The 24091-nt window shown below is 38.7% G+C and overlaps 3 protein-coding genes, 4 long non-coding RNA genes and 1 other non-coding gene across 8 annotated transcripts; 6 read left to right on the forward strand and 2 right to left on the reverse strand.

The window, feature by feature from the left end:
- Positions 1–1600: 1600 nt before the first annotated feature.
- Positions 1601–2475, forward strand: LOC130702498 (uncharacterized). Its single transcript, XR_009004332.2, has 4 exons — positions 1601–1764; positions 1887–2126; positions 2204–2329; positions 2402–2475. It is a non-coding gene; the product is annotated as an uncharacterized LOC130702498 (long non-coding RNA).
- LOC130702497 (uncharacterized) lies at positions 2239–2837 on the reverse strand. The gene is made up of 4 exons (XR_009004330.2): positions 2756–2837; positions 2640–2691; positions 2415–2530; positions 2239–2358 (listed from the first exon to the last, which is right to left on the reverse strand). It is a non-coding gene; the product is annotated as an uncharacterized LOC130702497 (long non-coding RNA).
- Positions 2838–3255: 418 nt separating this feature from the next.
- LOC130702639 (uncharacterized) lies at positions 3256–3980 on the forward strand. Its single transcript, XR_009004386.1, has 3 exons — positions 3256–3332; positions 3446–3565; positions 3764–3980. It is a non-coding gene; the product is annotated as an uncharacterized LOC130702639 (long non-coding RNA).
- An 8742-nt stretch (positions 3981–12722) lies between these two features.
- Positions 12723–14537, forward strand: LOC130702448 (protein fem-1 homolog A-like). Its single transcript, XM_057524117.1, has one exon. It carries the CDS (start codon positions 12723–12725, stop codon positions 14535–14537), a length of 1815 nt encoding a protein of 604 aa, XP_057380100.1.
- Positions 14538–15639: 1102 nt separating this feature from the next.
- Positions 15640–17447, forward strand: LOC130702447 (protein fem-1 homolog A-A-like). Its single transcript, XM_057524116.2, is given in 3 exon segments — positions 15640–16107; positions 16110–17345; positions 17413–17447. Coding segments are annotated over 3 exon segments (1728 nt in total). The 5' UTR covers positions 15640–15650.
- A 1864-nt stretch (positions 17448–19311) lies between these two features.
- Positions 19312–21215, reverse strand: LOC130702638 (uncharacterized). Its single transcript, XR_009004385.2, has 5 exons — positions 20706–21215; positions 20356–20440; positions 19983–20168; positions 19708–19853; positions 19312–19571 (listed from the first exon to the last, which is right to left on the reverse strand). It is a non-coding gene; the product is annotated as an uncharacterized LOC130702638 (long non-coding RNA).
- A 162-nt stretch (positions 21216–21377) lies between these two features.
- Positions 21378–23190, forward strand: LOC130702636 (protein fem-1 homolog A-A-like). The gene has a single exon (XM_057524299.2). The coding sequence runs from the start codon at positions 21408–21410 to the stop codon at positions 23130–23132; it is 1725 nt and encodes a 574-aa protein (XP_057380282.1). The 5' UTR covers positions 21378–21407; the 3' UTR covers positions 23133–23190.
- Positions 23191–23926: 736 nt separating this feature from the next.
- Trnay-gua (transfer RNA tyrosine (anticodon GUA)) lies at positions 23927–24042 on the forward strand. Its single transcript has 2 exons — positions 23927–23963; positions 24007–24042. It is a non-coding gene; the product is annotated as a tRNA-Tyr (tRNA).
- Positions 24043–24091: the final 49 nt, after the last annotated feature.

Here is a 24091-nt window from a genome sequence, read left to right on the forward strand (position 1 = left end):
TTTTTTTTTTTTCAGTTTGAAAACTAAATCTTGGAGACGGGCATATTTAACATTGTTTTTCGTCTCATTAATAATATTACAATTCTAGTTCTGTATAAATTATTTTCTTAGCATAGCTTGTAATTAATTTTTTCAAATGTTTTTTGTCACCGATCTGATGCTCTCACGGACTGTTGTAAATTCGATTTTGTAGGTTGTGCGAATTTTATTTTAATGTTTCTAAAGATCAATCATAGATTTTCAATTGTAAATTTGCCAAGCTTTGCATTCATTCTCTGTGGTGCACATATTTATATCCAGATATTTTTTTAAGATTTTACCTTTCGGAATACCTAATACAATACAGCACAATCACCACACCAGCGCCACCTGGTATCCACGGGGCAATAGCAAGTTTTGGTACCAGAACACCGTAGATTCTAGTACAGGTACTACGGTGGCCATTTTGATGCGATATAAGCTTTAGTGTACGCGCTTCGCAAATGTAGAAATGAAAATGTCTTTCAACCGAGTAGCTCCTACATGCCCACATTTATCTACTTTATGATTTTGAAAATTAATTAATCCATGGGTGATGATCTAAATGTACAAAGTGAAGCATTAAAAATTCAAACCACAGTGGGAAAAGTTCATTCTGGGTGCTAGCTGTTTTTTGTAATACGTCTTTTCGACGCTCTAACCATGGAAACTCAGTAGCTGAAGCTTCTTACTATGTGATCAACCAAGGATTCTCCATCAGCATTGGAAATGTTACATCTGGTAATGCCTTTGCACTGTGTTTATATAATTTTATTACTTTAATCTTTTGTGTGTGTATTAGGCAAAACACTGCAGAATGTGAAGCAGATACCTTAAGACAATGGTTAATCCAAATGCAATAAATGCATTCCTATTCGCACCACAAGGCAGCTGCCTTGCCTCGTTATAAAGAAGAATCATTAGAGTAAAAAATACTAAAAGGAGATAACAATCTTATGTTTTGTCAATTAATTTCTTAAAATGCTGATGTGTATCTAAAACTGGCTGGCATTTGTGACTAGGCTGTGGAGGCTTGCAAAAAGAGCTGATTAGTTGTATCCAAAAGAGGGCTCAAACGATTTTACTAAAATGTATCCCTAATGGTTGCTTGTGTCAGCCAGCAACCTTTGATTAGCAAACAAGCCCATTTCAGTTTTGTAGATGAAAGTTTGCCCCAGTTTAAGTGACACCTCAAAATTTTTTGGCTGCCAAGGAATTCTTTGTAGCAGCTTTATTGTAGACTATTCCTTTATATCACCTGGGACAGACTTCAAACAAAAACTTAAGTAGTCTGCTGTGTATTGTTAGTGGATAAAGTATTTTAATGCCATTATTTGGAATTTTCAGATTTTTTATGGATGATGAACCCAAGAACAATCGTAGATTGACTTACATGTACAATTTTTTCCTTTCTATAAAACATGCATAGCTAAAGGGACAATTGTGGTAGGACTATTATATGATAACACTAGCAAAGTTTATTTACAAGTTTTGTTAAATAGGTATGAATGATAGATAGCACCAGCAGATACATTCAAATCAATGATATGATAGATCAAATTTAGAGTGAATTTAATTTGGATTTTATGCAGTGTAATCTGTGCTTCTTGTATATTAAGTTAGTGGACTATGGAATGCTGAAGAGTCATATGTGACTGGAAATCTTCTTGACTGCATAAATTGGCCAGATTGCATTGGAGAGTCGATTTTCGAAACCGGAACATGGATATGTATTTGCCAGTACAGGTACGCCTACAAAAAAATCAAAATCTCCAAATATGTAGAGCAGATAATGACCCATCAATCTTTTCTTTATTTATACATACAAAACACTTAAAAAAAAAACAATTTTATATTTAAAACAACAGGTCATCTTACCCATGATTGCGCCCACCGTTAGTCTGTGATAACCTAAGCTGTCCCTCATCATCGGAAATTTTCTGCCAATGGAACAAACGGTGAAGGAGCCGAGTAATGAAATGCACAGGAAATCCAGGTAATTAACCAGACCATTAAAGTCCTGTTACTGTTGAAAATCAACAGAACTACAGCCGATTCTGTTACGGATTTTATGGCAAACTGATTGCAACGGGGCTTTAATGAATTCGGTGAGTAAATAAGCATGATGAATTCCACTGCTTCCCCTTAGCCTACAAATTGAGATATAAAATTAATCTAATATTAGGGCAAAAAACCACAGCACACTTAAAGAAACAAATAATTCAAAGCAAAGAAATCTATTGCAACATGTTTACATGATTACAATAATCATACTATTTCACAGAGATTATATTTGATTGCAGATCGTGTGGTAAAGTATTTCAATTAACTGAAAACTACCTGCAATACGACAATTAAAATGATATTTTTACTTAAATTCTAGGAAATCAATAAACCTCAACGAATCAAGTGCCGATTTCTTCCGCTCCTCAGAAGTGTAAAGAATCTACTTTGAACGGGCGCGCATCTTCCTGCGCTTTCGCTTCAGCCTACGCATTCGCTTTTTGCGCCACTATTCATACAAGTTTTGTTATTTAATTACCACACCAAGTACACGTAAGCAATGCTAATTTTCAAGTTCAGACATGCCAGGAACTTAGCGAGAAATTTTTAAGTTTTACCTTAGCTCTCATGTTGTAGTCGGGCTCGGGAATCGACTCTGAGATCACCCAACTATACTCGAGAAAATATTTAACGTGAGATGAATTAGAATGGAAGTTGAGAAAGGAACACTTACCTGTTTCAGGCTGCTGGAGAGAATGATTATTGCTGTCACAAAGTTACTTTCGACCGTCCAGGCTTCCCAACCTTTTTTAAGATCTGAGATGAAAGAAAGGGAACCTCCACCTGCTAGACAAAGGATCACCTTGGAAGAACAGAAGAGGTAAAGACCAATATTGCGCTAAAATTGTAAAGGAAGGGGGGGGGGGGTCGGTGGTTCGAGTCAGATAGCTTACCTAACAAAAGGACCGGCTTTTGCATTCATTTAAAACAAAAGCTTGATGACTATCGAATTATTTTATTTCATGGTGTTTAAAAACGAAGGCTTATCTTTGATGTTTACGTTTTGATTTCATACCTGTGAAAAGAATGTCGGGTTTCTTAAGATTTCCCTTTGGTTTGCCATGCCAGTATTGGCGCTGTGTTCAAATTATCTGAGGGCATGAATCATTAATTAGGAGATAGCATCTGGCGGACAAAATTTGAACCTCACTTAATTGTTTTAATGTGCATCCTGCTTTGTTTAGTACCACTTTTCCTTTGATAGGCAGCCGGAAGTTTTCGCTGCTGTCATCTAAATGAGTAAGCATAAGGTATAAATATTATATTACCAATATTTAATATAATATATAAATATTAAGATAAATGTGCATATACCTCAACCATGTCATTAATTTTTAACAATTTCTTTTCATGTGACTATCAGTCAACACATAAGGTTGTCATTTCAATGGGCTAAAAAATCAACTGAATATCACCACTAACATGTGGAATAGTAATGTTCTGTGATAAAAGATGAACTTCCAGATCTCATCATTTCTGCAGTGTAAGTTTGACAAAAATGATATAGATATAGTTTATTCTTTAATTCACAGATCGATAACCCAGTTGCAATCAGTTCATCTGAGCAGTGTCATGACACGATGATGTTTTTTCTGTCCTCATTCAGCATTGCTTTTTAATTTAGTTATTTTCCTTTTCTTTCCTTTGATTGCTCTAATGGTTGTATGTGATATAAGAACAGCAATCGCTGGATGCCAAGATGGACAGCCAGACAACAGGAATCATAAACAAATGACCAGATCACCACATTGGATTGCCCATTCGTAAATGAAATGCAGTCCCGGCATCTTCTGCAATAGTAATTGCACCTTAAAGAAAATATGTGTAGGCTATATTTATATGAGAATAGTTAATACGAGGTTTAACATCTTGCAATAAACTTAATTTCGCTGACTGTATACAGCTTGTCATTGCTTGTGTGTTGTCGTTGCTTGTGTAGTATCACACACTATTAGCATGTCGATTCTGCTAGGACCAATAGTTAAAGAAAACAAATTGTCCAAATCTTTCGTCATATTCAAATCCAGGCAAACAGACTTATGTGCCTTTTAGCAAGTCTCTGCAAGAAAGAAAGAACCACATTTTCACGGTCTTACACAATTTGGGATAGAATGAATGTATCAGGAAAAAGACAAAAAAATTCACATATCTCATAATTCAAGTTATCAGGTAAAAATCATTCGTTCTGTATACCAGATTTACATGAACTAATAGTCTGATTCTTTTCTTTTTGCGGTTCATGTTCTCAAGTTAATCCTTACTTCCGAATTATTTCCGGAAAATTTGCACAAAAGGAAGTAGGGAAGTCCAAATACAAAATCAACTCATCTGAGGGTGTCGAAATATTCCGAATACCTATTTAATAAGGTTTTAACAAACATTTGTCGTGTAGGATTAAAACCTAGAAAATTGAATGCAACCGTCGTCTGCTATGTGTGTCATTAGCTACGTCAACATGCAAAACTTTTTGCTCTCTTGATTTTTTAAGTTTTCACGTGGTTTTGTGCATCTATAGTACCAAGTAAGTACCATATGATCATTTTGCTTTTTAGGTGTCACAATTTCGCTTTATTATTAGAATTGGAAAGTGGATGCTAGTTATGTTAACAAGCTATGACAACTTGAGCATGGAAAGCTCGCAAGTCAATGCTGAGACTGTGCTTTGGAAAATGCAATCTTCAGATTTTTCTAGGATTAAATGTCTCCCAATTCTTTTTCAGAGAATAGCAGAAATGTTATTGGTAAAGTGTAAGCAAGAGTATTAATTTGCAATGAACCTCTCAGTAGAATTGTAAGTAGACTCAAAAGTATTGGCTGAATCGTTTCAAGCTCAAGCCCACTAGTTGAGCTATTACTTTTTAAGATATATCTCTTTTTTCATGTATATCTAGAGAACTAAATGTTTTATTAACTTTTTTTCACCTTTGTTTTCAATGTTTATGACTTCTGGGTGCGCTAGGCATTTCCTTGTTTGAACTCCTTCAACCTTCATTCAACAAGCATAGCTTTATAACACAACTGTTTGCGTCCAGCTCTTGTTGAAAGTAGATTGAAGATAAAAGATTGCCATGCAGCCGGTGTCTTTTTTTTAAGTATGGAAGGCCATGTCTTAGAAGTAGCACCCCCTACGTTAAGTCCATTTCATCAGTATGGTCCTATTAATCCAGGAAATCACCTGAGCTAGTTTTTGTTTTCAAACTTCTGCCATTTTGACACCCCAGTTAACCATAACCATACTTTGATCTCTTTTTTTTTTTATCAAAGATCATGTGGTTCTCGAATCTGATTTGTTTATCATCTGTTTCCCAGGACATATAAGAACAATTTTCCTGGTAGTCGCCTCATCTGTCGCCTTTGCCATCGTCTCGTCGCCGTCTTTGCCTTTGCCATCGTCCCGTTGCCGTCTTTGCCTTTGCCATCGTCCCGTTGCCGTTTTCGCCTTCGCCATCGTCTTGTCGCCGTCATATCGTCTCGTCGCCGTCTTCACCTTCTCCTTCATATCGTCTTGCCGCCGTCTTCGCCATCGCCATCGTCTTGTCGCCGTCTTCGCCTTCGCCATCGCCATCGTCTTGTCGCCGTCTTCGCCTTCGCCATCGCCATCGTCTTGTCGCCGTCTTCGCCTTCGCCATCGCCATCGTCATCGTCTTGTCGCCGTCTTCGCCATCGTCATCGTCTTGTCGCCGTCTTCGCCATCGTCTCATTAAAGCCTTGCCGTCATCTCATCGCCGTCTTCCCCATCGCCCCTCATGGAAAAATCGACCGAAAAAGGATGTAGCTCAGCAGACAGCCCGCGGCGATGGCGGCGTTCATCGTGGATCGTCATCTTGGTATTTTATTTTGTTGTGTATTGTGTGTGTAGTATGTAAGTTAACCCATTGGCTGCCACCCCGCTTGTGTCCCATTTTTTTTGTAGCTTTAGGGACCCGTGGCGCTGTTCTGCCTCATGGTTTCTATACCATGGGGTGGGACAGTCGCCAATGCGCCTAAAGGCACAAGGCCTTGTGTCTTTAGGCGCATAGTAGGCAATGCACCAGCAGGGCCTCTCTTTGTCGGTACAGTGATAGTTTACCTGGGGTGTGCATTCCCGGAAGGGTTTCTATCACTGTGCCAGCCCGGACTTTGTCTTCGGACAAGGTTCCACTTGGTGGCGATCCTTATGACGTCACGCGTAGTTACTGTAGTTTAAGCAACCCAAGGTTGCATGGCCTGGCAGCCAATGGGTTAACTTAAGTGCATGTATGTATGTGTATTTGTATGTCTGTATATATTTGTATATTGTTATATATGTAAAATAGTGGTGGAATTGTTGGGTGGAGGAGGGACAATAAAACAATTCATTTCAATTTACTTTTTTCTGTGTATTTTATTTAACATTAATTGACTATAGAAATTATCAAAAACTTGGAATACTTGTTCCACCACCTATAACACTTAACCAACCAGCTATCGAAGAGTTGTTCAAAATCAGAAGAAAGCTTAATTTTTTCTACCTACCTGTTCCCCGTAAAGTTAATAAAAAAGGAATCAGTCTTCAATACACAATTGAAAAAGAAGTTTTCTAAACTCACATTTTCAGTGTCCTTCACAATGTGACACATTTGACGGGCCAGTTACGAACAATGAGAAGACCAAAATTATGTTGAACTGAAAATCTTTTATTTACACTAAACAAAGAACATTCACAGAATTCCTTTCTGCCACGGGCCAACTCTGCAGCCCACACAGCACACCAGGTAAGTCCCAAAGATCTAAAAATAGTTACATAGTTAAAACTGTTAATGATAAATTGTAACATCTGATAGAATTGAGTTGAACCTGTTAGTATCTAGAAGATATAGATTGTTAAGCACCTTTGGAACAAAAGTGGGCGTATTTGCCAAACGGAGATGACAAACGTGGTAAAGTCGAGCCCTGCTCCTCCTCCTTCTCTATATAATTTTTAATGAATGGTGCAATAACACTTGACGTAAATAGTTTCAATAATACCTTTAACAAGTTTCCTTGGATTTTATTCACAAAACCCAGATTTAAGAAAGACACAAAATCAGTCGTGAAATTTTCAAGAAGGAACGACGTCCATTTTAGCAGCCATCCTGAGATCCAACGCCACGCGAAATGGAACGGCTGACAGAACAGCTGACAGAACAGTTGTGAAGGCCATGAAAATGAATTGTTATTTCGTCGCTAGATGTCTCGAAAATATTCAGAACATTTATCCCTGTGCAGAACACTTCAGAACATGTGACTAGGTAGGTTAACGGTAAAGCGTCAGCGAGACAAAACAAAGTTCTGGTGTTCAAATCTCATTGCAGCTTTAATTGAGTGTTATAATCGACAAGCAAAAAATTTTATATTAAGAAGTGAAAATTGTGTGATGTAAGCATTCATTTAACTACCATTGCTATCGTAGCCCATAGCTGAAAAGTAAAGTATTGGTTGGCTAAGCGATATATCTTAGGATCAAATCCCGCTTGGGTGAAACAATGAATCTATGAGTACCGTCATATTCGTTCACATCAGTGTTTCTACACATGAAAATATCGAAAAAGGTGTTCGAACTTAAATTCTTGGTGCTTTTCATAGTATGGGGAAGGGGACATATCTCGAAGGATTGTCCACGAGAGGGGCCGCGGTGGTAGTGGAAGTCGTACCTGCCATGAGGTAAACAAAAAACCAAAAAAACAAGATTTTTAGGGCACATTTTTACGAAGAAGAGGACCATGTAGCAAGGGACTTTCCACAAGGAGGATGCAACGGTGGCAGCAATTGTTACAATATAAACATCAATTGTATCTTCACAAAAATATTTTATATTTCAGTGTTCATTGTTTTACCCGTAGTGTCATGAAGCTGGCTACACCTCGAAAGGCTGGCCAAACTATTCAGTGAATTGACAGAAGATGGAAAGCCGCATGAAAAATACATTCCAGAAACTGTGATGTGATGAAAAGGAACTATTTAAGGGCATCGTCTGTGGGAAACACTTTAACAATTTTGATAAAGTCATCCTCCAGGTAAGCCATTTCTCGAAAATGTATTTTATAATTTAAACATACCTATTGGGTTTGCTTTAGGTTACAAGAAAAGATGTACGTCAATACATAACATCTTTCGAAACAAGAAGGTTTCAGCCCCAATGTTGAAAAAATTGTTAACCATCCAACGATGCATCCGAAAGTATGTAATCGATGGCTTTTGAGTGATGAAATTTGACTGATGTAATACTATTTGTTTCTCTGTAGGGAATCCGTCATGCTTGTACGTTTTCGGCTACATTCCCAGATGAAGTACAAGAACTGGCTGCGACGTACATGGAAGACTACATATTCGTCACAACAGGCATTGTCGGTGCACCAATCTGGATGTGGAACAGCTGTTTTTTTTTCAGTGCTCGGTCAACACGATCGACCGTCGGAAGAGCGATGACATCAGCTACGAATCTTCTCCATCCTATGACGACAGGCAGCCATTGATTCCTTTGCAGCAACATCAGCAGCGGTAAAGAGAATTTCTCATTTTTCTTTCATTTTCTATGGGGAAAAGAAAAAAACAACAGCAAAAAAAACAAAGAAAAAAAACAAGTTTTAGATTTCTGTTGTCGTGCAACGTGTCTGCGTATGTTGTGATGCACGGTTTTCGGGTTAGATAAAAATGGCGGATTTTTCCATGTTTGTTTTGTCCTTTTGTAAAAATTTCAAAAATTCCTGTTTTCTTTTTTTGCGTTTCACAAATACACAACGTTGTCTGAACTTTATTTTGTATTACTGCAATTGTTTATTTCGACGCTAAATGCGTCATTGCCACCACAGGCAACTTGCAGGACGAAAAACCGAAAAAGAAAAAAAAAACGAAGTCGGTTCTGTCACCGATGGGAGAAAAATCATGGTTTTCGATGTACAACGTATGGTGTGATAGAAAAACTTCCGACAGAGAAAAAAATGGGTAATCGGCTATCTTAGGTAATGGTATTCGGAAAGAAAAGTGGCCTGGGTCTTGGGTTCGATGTTTTGAGCCAGTGAATGGTCAGGAAACAAAAAGGAGACTTGCTTTTTTTTTCCAAGTCCAAACCGTATTCCTAAATATACTATTAGTACTAGTAGTATTAAAATATATGAAATAGCTCAATGGTAGAGCATCGGCTTCAGAAGCCGAAGGTCTGGGGTTCAACGCTCAGATTCACCAAGCACGTTTTTTTCTTCATAGCTGTCAAAATAACGAAAAATGGCAAAAAAGGGAAAAAAATCAAGCTTCTCGACGATCGGTAGCGTCCCAGATATTTTTCTGGGACGATGCCGCCAGCGTTCCAGAAACGTTCTAGGACGACCGCGCCAAGCAATATTAACCATTCTTGGATTCGAACCACAGACCCTTCGCACTGTAGGACAGCATGCTACCGGTATGCCATAACTGTCCTTACACATACTGTTTGAGATTTTGATAGCTATGTAGTTATTTGATAAATTTTAAAAAAAAATCTCGCTAGAAATGGAAGAGTACAACATAAAACTTTTCCCATTACCTGTTTCCTTAAACATAATGAATTTGTTTTTTATTCAAGTATCTGGTAAGCAAAATAAACACATCAAATTTGCAAGCAGGCATTGCAGGAAAGTTCCAAGATGTTCTTGGAAAAGAATTTTGGTTTTGGATTACTCGAAATAAGCCAACCAGGTGAACGACATTGAGTTAATCACAGCTTTCTTCAACTTCATTAGGCAAGGCAACAAATCCAGGTCTACCGCCGATCTGCGAAGAGATTAAATTAGATCTACAAGTAATAAAAACTACCTAGGTCTAAACTTACTCGGCGCATTTATCGACTAGCAAAGCCCCCTTGAGTCGAAGGGGCGCTTAAGTCGTAACCCATTCCCACCTGAGACCATCGCTTGCATGAATGGCGGTACATCGGCGTTGGAGGAAAAAAATAAATAAAAATAATAAAATAAATAAAATAATACGTAGGATTATTAAAACGAACACAAGGGCAGAGAAATAAAATTAGATGTCAAACTAGAGTAGGTTCTTACCTTAGTTAACAAAGACACAAACTTTCCAGCAGTCATCTCTTTCTTCGTCGAAGAAGCTTATTGGTTTTCCAACATTTACCACGCGGCCCATTCGATCAACACGATTGAACATACTCTTCAATATCAGTTGGCAAGTCATAAATTACGACATAGTTTACGCCGCCAATATCTGAAAAAAAACAAAACAATACAAACATCAAATACGTAAATAAACATACGAAGAACGCAGAAACTATTGCCTAAACCACGGGCAGCAACATTAGTAAAATCTCATACTCAAAAGCCACCGAGAACATACTTTCGTTGGGTGGTTGACAATTTTTTCAATATTGGGGCCGAAACCCATTGCAAGCATTCGATCAGCTTCGTCCAAAATTTAAAACCTGACCCCCGGTGAAGTCAAATACTCCACGGTCGAGAAAATCCTTGAGTCGCCCCGCGATCGCGACAAGAGTATTTTGCATCCAGCTTGAAGATTTGACCGCTGATGGCTCGTGACAGTTCCTCTATAGATAATCACAGATTTGAAAACCGAATTGTAGGGGAATTTACACGCCACCCGGTGAATTTGAATGGCCAATTCACGAATGGGTGCGACAATTACAACTTCTGGCTTTTGAAACATGGCATGAGACGCACCAGCAACACCTTGTTCTAACAATATGTTCATAACCGGTACCAAGCACGCCGCCTACATGAAAAAAAGTAAAATTTTAGATGACTTAATCAACGAATATCACGAAGGGGTTGTTGAGTATCTTAGTTACCATCTTCCACTCACCCAGTTCATACCGACCCATTCGAACCAAGTCAGTACGAGGCCATCAAGGTTTCAAAATTACGCAGCGTTAATTAATTGGATTGTCGTTTTGCCGGAGTACGTGACAGCGCAAGCAATCAAATCTCTTTAGGCAAGAATAACTGTAACTGAAGCTTTCTGTACAGGTGTTGGTTTTATGTAACCAGAATTCTTAATGTTTTGAAGTAGTATTGGGCACAGGCCGGCTCCTTAGAATGATGTTATGTATTGAGGTACATCTTTTCCTGTAACCTAAAGCAAACCCAATAGATATTTTCAAAGCACACAATACAGTTCGAAAAATGGCTTACCTGGAGCATGACTTTCTCAAACTTGTTAAAGTGATCTCTACAGACGATGCCTATATCTCAGTTCCTTTTCATCACACTGGGGTCACAGTTTCTGATATTTACATTGTAACACTTGTGTATTTTTCCCTCAGCTTTCCATCTTCCGTCAATTCACCGAATAGATTCTGGCAGCCTTTCGAGGTGTGGCCAGCTTCATGACACTGGGGTAAAACAATGAACACTGGAACATAAAATATTTTTGTGAAGATACAATTGATATTTACATTGTAACACTTGCTGCCACCAATGCCTCCTCCTTGTGAAAAATGCCTTTCTAACAGGATTTTTTAAAGAACATTTTCTGAATACCTTCACCACAACAATAAGGTTTCAACTCAAGACTATTGAAGTGTTAAGCAGATTCTCTACCTCTTATCCATGCAGCTTTATCAAAAGTTAGACTGTGACTATATACACTCTCGTCGAAATGTCAAACCATTTGAATTTGTCAAACAACGATGCCAAACTTCTTGATATTTTTGTTGAAAATCAATTACAAAATTACAATTGATATAACAGTATTTTATTACAGAACTGCATAGTTAAAAAAGTGAGAATTTTTTAATTTATGCTTTGCGTTTTTTTAACGTCAATTGGTTATTCCATGTGATAAAAAACCTACGTTATGACTACTGCCTAACGTTAATATCATGCTTTTTCTGTAGTTCTAAAATTCCCGCTACGAACGCCACGGGTAACGTCGCCCATAATTGTGAAAAAATAAGCCCGTATCTCTATGTTTCGCATGGTTCCAAAAAATCCCGCTATGAACGCCACGGGTAACGTGGCCCATAATCGTTAAAAAAATAAGCTCGCATCTCTAAAAAACGTCGCTCTTTATTTTCAATTTGTAAATGTATTTCGTGCCAGAATTCACGTATTCCGTCCACAACAAATATTATATAGAGTGATACAACTTTTTTAATAAGAATTTTGTCATTAATTTCACCACAACGTTAGGTTTAAACCCAAAATATTTGATCTCTTTAACAGAAGAGACGAGGTAACATTTCTGTGGAATTGTCCGTTGCTCAATAGTTTAGCAATTTGATTACTGAAGCCGTCGACATTCACGTATTCCGAGGCGGCTATTACCAAAAATAACCGGTCGTAAATCCAACATGGCGCAATTGTTGGGAAACTCAAAATGGAGAAATTTCTACTATTGAACAAAGTTTCCAAAGTTAATGACCGAAAAGATAGTCTACTTCACGTCACCTTCTATGAAGACATTCCAAAACGTTTCCATGTGTATATTTATAAATTCATTTCCGCGAAGTTCGGGCCGCTTTCTGCAGGATTCACTATGGCGTCGGCATGACGTCGATTTCCATTTTCAGTATAAATAGTATCAGTCGCCATTGTATGTACTATTTGTTGCAGCGTAATCAGCAGTGCACGACTGTCGTGAGTCGAATACTTTTGAAAAATCCTGAAAATAGAAATACGAAAATAGAATTTGAAATGGTTTCTCCAGGTGACTATTTTGTTTTCGACGCCGTTCGTCAGGGACTTATAGGTCGTATACGTGAAATACTTGACACAGACAGTAATAAAGTGTTGGAAAAATTGAGTCAACGTAACGAACAAGGTGAGACGCCATTGCAAATGGCCATTAGAGAAAGAAAATTTGAAGTTATCGAATTCTTGGTGCAAGCCATCAAGGATAACATCAAAATCGACGAGCATCCACGATCGAAATTAATGAAACATATGTCGCTTTTCTCGTGGGATAGAGTGGATTTGGATAAATTTTCGATTGGTCCGGCAGAATTTGGCAAGGAATACACTCAAACGTTCGTACTGCCATCACCCGAAGTCGCCATTATCCGGGACATCGCAGAACAGACTTCCATTTACAAACTCATGGAATATCTGATCGACGTTGTCGACGACGAGCTTTCGTGGTTCGAGTTTGTTTTAAACTCCATAGCGGCCAGCAACATGTCACGTCCTGAAAAGATTATAGCATTTGAATTAATGGGCGCTGCCTTCATTTTGAAAATACCTTTAACGGAGCAATTCGAGCCGGATGAAATTGCCGTAGGTTTGCGTGGGTTGAAATGCTGGAAGAGGGCGTTAGAACTCCGGAATTCGACAGCCAATAGACGGATGCCTATCCCGAAAATTCCATATGTCCTGACAGATACTGCCCGTAGGGCGATTGGCGATGCGGTTGAAATTACGACACTTAAAGAGCTGAAAGAATTGGAACAACAACTAAAATGCCATAATGGCATATCCGACACTGTTATCCAAGCTCTTCTCGTGATTCAGCGGACGTTCGGACAAAGAAAACCTTACGAAGCAGAGCCGAACTTGTTTCACCTCAAAACATTGCAAGAATTCGGGGAACACTTTTTGTTGACTGGAAACGTCATCCAAAATACGCAGATGCATCACAGGCACGCCATCAACATTTCCCTTCTTCTTATGGAACAGTTCAGTCGACCAGATTCTCCCAGATGTTTCCAAGTATTCATTGAAACTTTTCTGTTCTTCTCAGACATCCTAATAGTTCTGGAACGCAGCCCGTTCGACTCTGCAGAGAGATCAGAAGAATTAACGTTCGCCAATCTCCTAGCTGCCATTGAATTTGGATCGATGATTGCAACACATTTGATATTACTACCTCCAGTCAGCATTCAGCATGGCCAATGGCGGCATTCCGTTATGAAGAAAATGCATTTACTGATAATCATCCTGTTGACGACTTTCAACTTGGACAGGGACGAGGACGATCGATTAAATCTTGTCCTTGCAAATTTCTTTCGCATTGAAAAATTACGTTCCGGATTCTCCAGTATTCTTCACCTGGCAATTGACAAGTTTTTATCAACCAATGCGGATCATCTAATGCAAATAATTATCATTCAAAAATACCTTGCCACTGGAGCCGACCCTAAAGTTGTCGATGAAAACGGAAAATCTCCTCTTCACATCTTAGCCGAACAGTGTACTCCACATTCGAAGGAATCGTTTTTTAACGTTTTCCAGACATTGTTGGATGCTGGATGCCACTTGGATCAGGCGGCGCCAGATGGAGAAACTGTTCTCAGTATTTTACGAGTAAAGAAAAAACAACTCAAATCCAACGAAAATTTTGATGCTAGAGTTGATATGTGGACGAAAAGTGTGTTACCTTTGAAGTGTTCTTGCGCTCAAGTCATACGAAAAGAAAGCATCAAAATTGATGGACAAGAGCATGAACTTCCACTGAGCGTCCATCAATTCATTGAACAGCATTGCGCCTGTAAAAGTAAAAAGCACCGTGAATAATTTGTCTTACACCAACTAACGATTCTTTGTCGTCTTGTTTAGCATCCTCTGCAGGAAAATCAACAAGAACTTCATGGTTTCCCAGCGGGTACAAGGTTTTGTGTTTTGACAACTAACCTCCGGTCTCCAAGTCGCGTTGAAATGGGCAATTTTTGTTGTTCTTCCAGTATATTCATTCCAAGTTTCATTAAACTTTGTTTTCGGAATTCCACGACTCTCCTTAAAAAATTGAATAAAAATACTTGGCCATTACTTTTCATTAATAAATGATGCAAATAAACATTGATTACTCACCGTCAAGTAAGTAAAGATGTTTATTTACATTGTCGCCTCCAGTATTTTGGTTAACATGACGTTCTTACTAGCGCTGCAGGTGGACTTGAACGCGTAATGTTCTTCACGAATGGATTGCAGCTGTGTAATTCCGTAACGTAATTTTATTTAATTGTCGGCTAGAAATTCCATACTCTGTTAAATGATTAGAGAAAAAATAAATGGCCTTAGAAAAATTACTCTAATAGCTTAAGTTGAAGTAATCGTATCATGAAATATCAAATTTTTACCTTTCTACGTTTGCTGCCCAAACCACTGCATTTCTCGTTAGCGAAATCTCACGAACAAGTAGCTTGTCAGCCGTAGAAAACGTGACACTTTTGTCTTCCTATTTAGATGAAAATCTATGGCAAATGTGACTTGGGAATAGCTTACATAACGCCTAAACATCCACTTACTCAACTACTTCCAGCAATTACAAACACTTATGTAACGCAACAGTATTTTCTATCCAGAAAATACAAGAAAGCTACACAGAGGTCGACATTGTCTCACTTCAGCTAATTCACAGAACTAGACTGAATTACCCAATCCTTACCAGGGGTATTACCCACAAAAACAACCTAAAGAAGGTAACAAGACGCGAATCTGCTCTGAGTCTATTTCTTACCTCGGTGGTAACAAGTCGCATTTCTTTTCGCAAACTATCCAATATTGTATTGGTCTTCAGTTCCTCGATTTTGAGTCAGAAGTTCGCATTGGCGGCGGGTGAATCATCGTTACGACTGTGCTTCGTCGCCGTCTAAGAAAGCTTTGGGAAACAAAACAGACAGAATTACAATGACATCAAATGTCGACGATCTTATTTTGGAGGCCGCACGTAAAGGCTCCATTACTGAACTAAACGAAATACGTAAAAATTACAACTGGATGGCGATACCTGTTAACTTCATAGTAAAGTGCTACAACGAAGAAGGAAATACGCCTCTTCAGGTGGGCGTTGACAACGGACACTACAACGTAGTCGAGTTTCTGATTGCAGAATTAAAATATCAAGTCTATCCGCAATGGAAGAAAACAATTAACTATGCCTGTTCGTTTTCATGGGCAAGTTTAGATTTTAACAAACCTCTCCCGCCGTTCAAAACGCTGTCACTTGAAATGGAAACAATTCGCGACATTTCCCACCAAGTTCCCATCGAGAAGTTGATTGAGTATCTAACTGACCCAGTCAATGACGAACCCTTCCAATGGTTGGAATTTATTTTAAATTCTTTTGTTTCAAGCTCGATCAATCAGCAAGCAAAATTGTTGCGCTAGAACTGATGGGCACTGCGTTTATTTTCAAGCACAAACAATATGTTTGGCGTGGGCTGCAATGTTGGGAACAGGCCATGATGCTTCGTAAGTCTACAGCGAGTGGTAATTTACCCATACCTAATGTTCCTTACGTTCTATCGGGAATTGCTAGAAAAGCTTTTACGGATAAATTTCAAATAATTACATCAGAATTATCGCTTCAGAAGTTTAAAGAAACTTGGCAACGTCATTACAGGCACGTCGACGTGCAAGTTCAGGGCCTATTAGTTAGCGAAAGAATTTTGAATCAATTTAACAAAGGACAAACGAGTCCAAATTCATTTCATCTAGAAAATCTAATACATTACGGTTATCGTTGCTGTTACGAGGAAAACGATTACAATCGCGCGTTTAACATTTCGCAGCTAATTCTGGAACAACTGAATGGATTTCAATCGACTTCTTCCCCTCAATGTATCCGAATTTTCGTTAGAGCTCTCGACCTGATGTTTGAATGTTTGGAACAACAGTCAACCAGTAAACGGAAAAAGGGACTTTCCTTCGCTGATCTCCTAACTGTTTTCAGATTCGGCTTAACCATCTTACATAAGCTTGCCCTATTATCGCCCGTCACGAGGACGACGATAGATTATTGGCAACACATCATCATGGAAAACGTTTACCGCTTGCTATTAGATCGCATTCTTACGCATAACCAGCCGGAAATCCAAAAACTGAAAGATTGTCTAACAAACTATTTCGGCGCGAATAATGCATATAGTTTCACTAGTCTCCTACATCTGGCAATCAAGAAGATTGACGTCATACAAGGATATCAAAGTAAAATTGTACCTGTTATCCAGTTGTTTCTTGAAACCGGAGCTGATCCAACAGCTACGGATTCTAATGGCAAAACTCCGTTTCACATTATGGCTGAGAATTACGAATGGTTTCGACTGGATTTAAAATCGTATGAAACAGTTTTTCAAGCCTTGTTGGATGCTGGAGGTCGTCTTGATCAAACGACGCCGGATGAGAAAACATTCACCACCATTTTAAAAGAACAGAAAACAAAGTATCTGTTAGATAATCACCTAATCATGGAACAAGCAATTAATACCGTACCTCCTCTCTCCTTTATCTGCGCGCAAGTCATACGACAAGCAAGAATTCCGTTTGAACATCAACTTCCGTCCAGTATACAATCATTGATTGGTCGCCATTGTGCTTTTAAAGGTAAATTTAAGCTCACATCAATCAATTTCAAAAACTTTAATAATCTATTCTGCTTTTACCTGTTTAGTTATTTCATTTTCAGGTGATGGCCTTTTCTCTTGAATTGCAAGATCAATATTCCGAAGACCACCGGCAGCGCGAGAGCCCCAAATGGATAATTCAGCAGATAGCCGGATACGATTGTCTTTGTACTGTTTAGCACGATGCTATAAAAATGTTTTTGTACTTGAAAGAAATAATATTTACTGATTTTTTACAAAAAAATTTACCATTTTGTTACTTCTCGAAAATCGCCAAAAACTGCAACAGTCCATTGAAGGCAGTAAGGATGGGCATTCCACTGATGGATCTTGCGAAGAATATCGAACTTAGTATTTTACAATGTTTGATACAATAACTTTTTGATTTGATTGTCCTGAAAGATAAAAAAGGAATAATTAGTATTAAAAAAAAAAACGCTGAATAAACGACACTCTATGGAACATTGCATATGAACAATAGCCCAGAATAGATAGGCACATAAACCTTATAACATCATAAACCCTTATGAAAACAACCAACGTGCAAAAAAGCAACATAGAAAAAGGGGAAATACCATTTCACTTTTCCGTCAACATTTCCCATCAGATTGTATATTACAGTATCCATTATACCCTATCCTATCTCAACATCCATTTTGCCGAGTTAGCAACTAAAAAAAAAAAAAAACTATTCTCTGCATAGCCAGTCTTTTTAAGAATTACATAATATACACTCACATTACTAGTGTAGATCTACGATTCGAGAAGAAGATCAGTTATATAAAATAGTTTATACTAAATAGGGCCCCAGGCCCAGTTTTCCAAGAACGTTCATTAGGTCGTATTACAAAGAATGCTCTAGAACTATTATTCTCTTGTGTATCACCGAGTTTTGCTACGATTTCATCACTTTTGCTTAGCCAATCTTACTAGAATATTGCATCACATTTGAATTACTTCAAATCTCTATTGCATTCCCTATTGTAACAAATAAACTATTCGAAAACGGAAAGAAAAGATTTTGTGTGACTCACCCGAAGACGTTGGCCCTTCTCCCAAATGATGGCCGTGCTTCAAAGTACATCGCCTTACCGCATTTCTAGGCTTTGGATGATATAAACACCAGATCGCAACAAGCTCTTCAGATGCAGAGAAACCACCTTCTCGTCAAGAGTTGCGAAGTAGTCAATGATCGCAGTAAATCGAAATACTAGAATAAAAAACAAAACAAGGTTGCCATGAGGTAAATAATTGATTCATTGAAAATCATGTGCACGAATTAACTCACCCGTTCGACGGCAATTTCAGAGATGAATGACGAAATAAAAAAAGGCCTTGGTGAGAAACTTTGCTCACTTTCTTCTTGTTTTATCTACTGTCCTCATTAAAAGAGTTATTGAACGCAATGATCTGCGACAATTCGCAAAAAATGGCGATGGAATTCACGCAAAAGAAACCGACATCCAACATCCACATCTACTTCAATACTCCACGTCGTTCTCTTCAAGCTGTGCGGATCACGTGCATCCACAATTTCAGGAAAACTGTTGCAGTGAAGCCTATTGGTAAGGAGTACAAAAGTTTGTTACCTAACACAAAAGGAATGAAACGCCCAGGCATACAAGTTCTGCTTTCATCTTAAACAAATAAATCAGTATCTTTAATAAGAAAAATACCGTACTTACATAACATTGGAAGAGGCGGATTGGTCCGTTGGTTCTACTACCTCCAAGGTCTCATTCAATCTGTTCAAAATCTCTCAACTCTCTCGACAGCTCAAACAATTTTCTTTTATCATCGAATCAATAACGATAGGGGGACAGTAAGAGAAAGTTCTTTGACGATTCCGGCTGTCCCTAACGAACTGCCCGACTGTTGGCATCGTCATTCCCTTGGAACTCGTAGATTTCCACGTATCCAGCGAGTCTTTGGCCAAAATGTCATCCATCTCAGCTTCAGCTAGAAATCTTGATTGTGGGTTTACTGTAATTCTGAGAAACCAACGAATTATCAAATCGCAACTTACCCCACAGGAACTTTGGAGATTTGGAGCGAACACCTCGGCCTAAATACTCCTCCGTGTTTGTCCTGACCGTTTCATTTCACGTTAGACTGTGAAACGACCACTACATTCGAACAGCTTCGACGAAGAATAGCGAATCAGTTTTGTGTCACCTATGAAATGTGGAATACCATTCTCGATCATCTAAACGTTTGTTTTCAAAGAACAGAAACCAGAAAAGGGACTTAACATACCAATGTTAAACTGGAAACCAAAAGTGAAACAACAGCAAGTTCCAACACTTAACGGTTATTAATGTGACATGTTCAACAGAAATTACCTGCATGGAAATTGATCCGAGGAAGGTAACTCCGAAATGTTATTCTGTGCTCTTGTTGATGCTGATACTCAAGTTAACCGGGTAGCTTCCAATATTGAACAAATATCCATTCATTTAACAGCACTGTCCGTCTAATTTGCCAGTTGCTGTGCACAAAATACATTTGAATTCAAATTCCATTTGCAAAGCACCTTCTTCACAGCACTTTTAACGGTAAATTTAATGTAAACTTTGAATAAATGCAATTGTGAAGCTTTCTGCTGATTGGTACTAACCTTCTTTGTTGTAGAATTTTAATGAATAGTCACTGGCTGCAGAGTATTAAAGCGATACAGCTGAATCCACGGTGACACCGAAAACTGTACAACTTTCTAATAAATAGAATTTGGTATACCTAACACTTAAACAGGAAAGTTTCATTGTGTCCCTCAGGTTTGGTCCCCCGTGGAACGATGACTTTCCTAAAAATATAAAAGAAAGCCGTCATCGGAAAATGGCTGCTGTTTTGGCGGAGAAAACATTTACGTTGCTGCGGGATAGCAGGTAATGCAAAATAAAGCAAAACATGAATTAGAGTTAACTGCACCACGAATTCTTTGGAACTCACCCCCACGATCTAGATAACATCAAGACCAGATGGTAGGTTACCTTGCAATAAATATGATGTATTAACGTCGTAAATCTAGTTAACAACGCTGCGATATTCTTGGCCAGCAACAGATTACCCAAAAACCTAGAAAATTGCAATCAGCCATTAGATAACAGAAAACAGGTGCCAAACTGTCTACTTGGTGACACAATAACGTGGTATTCCACTTAGTACATGAATAGAACATTTTCTGAGAAAGAATGGCAATGAACTCCCAAATGAAAATATCTTGCAGAAATTTGACACATAAAGAGTTTCGTATCCTTAAAATAGCTACAAAAACGAAAATAAATCAAAAGTCGTTCTTCTGGGTTTCTGCTTAAACTAAGCACAAAAATAGTCCAATTACCTGGAAGTTTGCGAAGAGATATCGGTCGAGGTCAAAACGAATACCACACTCTTATCGTCTATGGTACTGTTGCTAGAGTAATCGATCAACTATGGGGATTAATCTGCCATGGAAACAACGACCTACCAAGAAACAAAGTTAAATTTTCAACCTCCCGTAAAAATAGATACCGTCCAGTAGTATCCTGCATAGACCATGCATAAAGATAAAAGTGCATTCACATTGGAGTGTAAATTTGGTGCATTTCTACTCCGGAGGAATGCCTTCCCAACGGAATCAACCATCCCCAAAAGTGTTCCTCAAACTTGCACTACTATCAAACCCTTCAACATATGGCCATAAAAGGGGCGTTTAAGGCCTTTGCACAAATAAATCCTCAACCATTCCTAGATCGCCTACGTTGTACTGCATTTTAATGTAAGACAGCAGCTAAAAATAGATTGCTAAATAGACCTTGGGCAAAGTCAAGTACTTGGAAGAAGGATGAAACCATCCTTTATCTTCCCACAATAAAAAGAGTATCCTTTGTAGCATCTACAGCCAAACCTGGTAGTCTTCATCCAGAGTATGTCATGCAAAGTCGTGTCTTACCTGATTATTCGAATTTACTCCTCGCGCAGCTTTCAGCACAACAGTAAACTTCTAAGTGTTTGTTTGTTTACCAGTATGAACAATAGGTAAGAGTTGTACAACGCTACAACCATGACTCCAGACGTGTTTAGCCTCTTTAGTCAAGCTGTCAACAAAGGGTCAGTAGCAGAGCTGATCGACATTCGCGACAAATACACCTGGAAATCAATAACAATCGAATTTATAGCTACGCGTTATTGCAACAAAGAAAAAGAGACTTCCCTGCAAGTCGCCGTCAAGAACAATCACTTCTATGTCGTTGAGTTTTTGGTTCATCAGTTGAAATTTCACATCCTGCAAGAACTGTACCCGCACGGAAAACACAACAAACCGAAGAGATGTCCTTTTTCATGGGAGAAATTGGATTGTTCTCAAGTTTTGCCCTCATTCGTCTTACCTGCAGGCACATTTGCAGTTATATCAGACATTTGTAAACACGTCCCATTAATCAAACTGATTGAATACCTGATTGACGTAGTCAACGACGAGGCATATTGGTTGGACTTCGTTCTTAATTCGTTTATGGCCAGCTCGCTTACCAAACACGAGAAGATAATCGCTCTCGAATTGATGGGTGCTGCCTTCATCTTCAAACAGATTCTCCACACTCGACGAAAGTCATTGTGCAAGACAGCGCCATGCCATAACGGGCCATGGCGTGGATTGCTTTGCTGGAAACAAGCAATAACATTACGTTACTCTACAGCTGGTGGACAAGAACCTATACCTAAAATTCCTTACGTTTTCTCAGAGATTGTCAGCAGCATCTTTGAGGAAGCTACTGAATTTATGACACCAGATGAACTGGAAGAGCTGGTAGAGCAATCGTCCATGCACAGGTCGATCGGTGGTTGGGACCTTCTTTGTGGACCACTTGTAGTTCAAGCTCTGTTAGTTAGTAAACGAATATTTAGTCAAGACAAAACAAGTGAAACTGGCCCAAACTCTTTCCATCTTGGAAACTTACTCCATTATGGAATCTACTGTAAATTTCACCAACAGTACATCCATGCCACCAACATTTGTCTGCTAATCTTGGAACATTCCAAAGGGTTCAACCCGAACTCATCACCTAAGTGTGTCAAAATATTTGCAGAAACATTTGATTTAATGTTAGTCTGTTTGAAACGACGACAGCCAACCAACGGTACTTTAAAACAAGAATTATCGTCTGCTAACCTATTGGCAATCGCTAAATTCGGATTAGAAATTTTCGCCAATATGTTACCTGTCCCACCAGTGACTCTTCCCGACAGGCAACTCTTTGATATCCTCGAAAAAACTTACTTCTTCATTTCAAATTGGCTTCCAAGATTAAACAAAGACGAAATTCGTCAGTTAACCGAATACCTGTCACGTTACATCCATTTCTACAATCAAAATAACGGAGTCACTAGTCTGCTACACGTGGCGATCGCCATGGTTGATTACCATGGAGGCATGTCACTGTATTCTACAAGTCATGCTGTATCCATTATTCAACTGCTGTTGGACGCTGGAGCCAATCCCAACGCAGTCGACAAACACGGCAAAACTCCACTTCACTTTTTGGCAGAAAAGTATTCGAGAGACGAGACATCAGAGTCTTACTTCATCATTTTTCAAGCCTTGTTGGATGCCGGTGGATATCTTGACAAAGCCGCACCTAATGGGAAGACAGTTCTCTGTATTCTTAAAGATCAGAGAGTCAAACATCCTACCTTAGGCTACGCCGCTGATCCTTTCCTTGATTCACTGATTGATCCCCAACTTCTCCCTTCTTTTCGAAATCGCACATCTACGTCAAGATCTATATAATTTTAAATTGTATGTTGCAATCATTATTATAAACGAAAAATATATATGTAAATATGAACAGTAATTATTTACCTTTTTTTCTCTTCACTTATTCAGCTGATACTGTCCATGCCAATGGTCCACGCTGTTCAGTGTTCTCGTGAGGAACTGCAGCAGCCGACAGAGTTCGCCTAACACGCCATTGAAACATTTACCGAGCAATATCATGAAACAAGCTATCTTTTTTTTTTCAGTTTTTTACTTTTAATTTCAATACCTTGGCCATCAGTGATTAGAATTTGGAAGTTTATTCTGGTTTAACATAGACACTGGACTGGCTTGGTCTGAATACATTTACGACATTGATAGTTCAGTACACAAGTAAGGCCAATTGCCTAGTGAGAAACGTGTAGTGCACTTGATTCGAATTGAAAAATTCTCCCCAGTTTCACTCGGATTTGACAATATTTGCTACTCTACTTTCAAGGAAGTACAAATCTGTTCGCAAGTTACCAGAAACCTAGTAGAAACATGGATGACAATCTACGTATACACGCACCAGCAAAAGTTTTAGAAATTCCTTAGGAATAGCCAGTACTCCACAGCCATGGTAAGGAAGCTTTAAACTGATATCTATTAGGCAATTTTCATTCATCAGGTCCTTGCACCTCTTTTGTACATAACGGGATTTGCTTGCTATGTCTTTTTCCGACTTTCATGCCAAAGGCGCTGAAACTTTAAGAGGTCACGAACGAGGGGTGGAGTTACCTGCCGAAAAACAAGAACTCTTTCAATTTGATTTCTCTTAACTTTATCCGTCGATAGCTCAGTTGGTAGAGCGGTGGACTGTAGTAGTTGTTCACGATATAGTTGAAAATCGTGAATTTCGCGAGTCATCCATAGGTCGCTGGTTCAACTCCGGCTCGACGGAAATTTTTTCCATTGCCATGTATTTTTTACTCCACGATGCCTTCCAGGAG

Source organism: Daphnia carinata, chromosome 6 (assembly GCF_022539665.2).
Source record: "Daphnia carinata strain CSIRO-1 chromosome 6, CSIRO_AGI_Dcar_HiC_V3, whole genome shotgun sequence".
Classification (NCBI taxonomy): domain Eukaryota; kingdom Metazoa; phylum Arthropoda; class Branchiopoda; order Diplostraca; family Daphniidae; genus Daphnia; species Daphnia carinata.

Bases quoted from the DNA above. Each gene is read 5' to 3' on its own strand.
- LOC130702448 (XM_057524117.1), top strand. From the start codon at position 12,723: ATGGTTTCTCCAGGTGACTATTTTGTTTTCGACGCCGTTCGTCAGGGA.
- LOC130702636 (XM_057524299.2), top strand. From the start codon at position 21,408: ATGACTCCAGACGTGTTTAGCCTCTTTAGTCAAGCTGTCAACAAAGGG.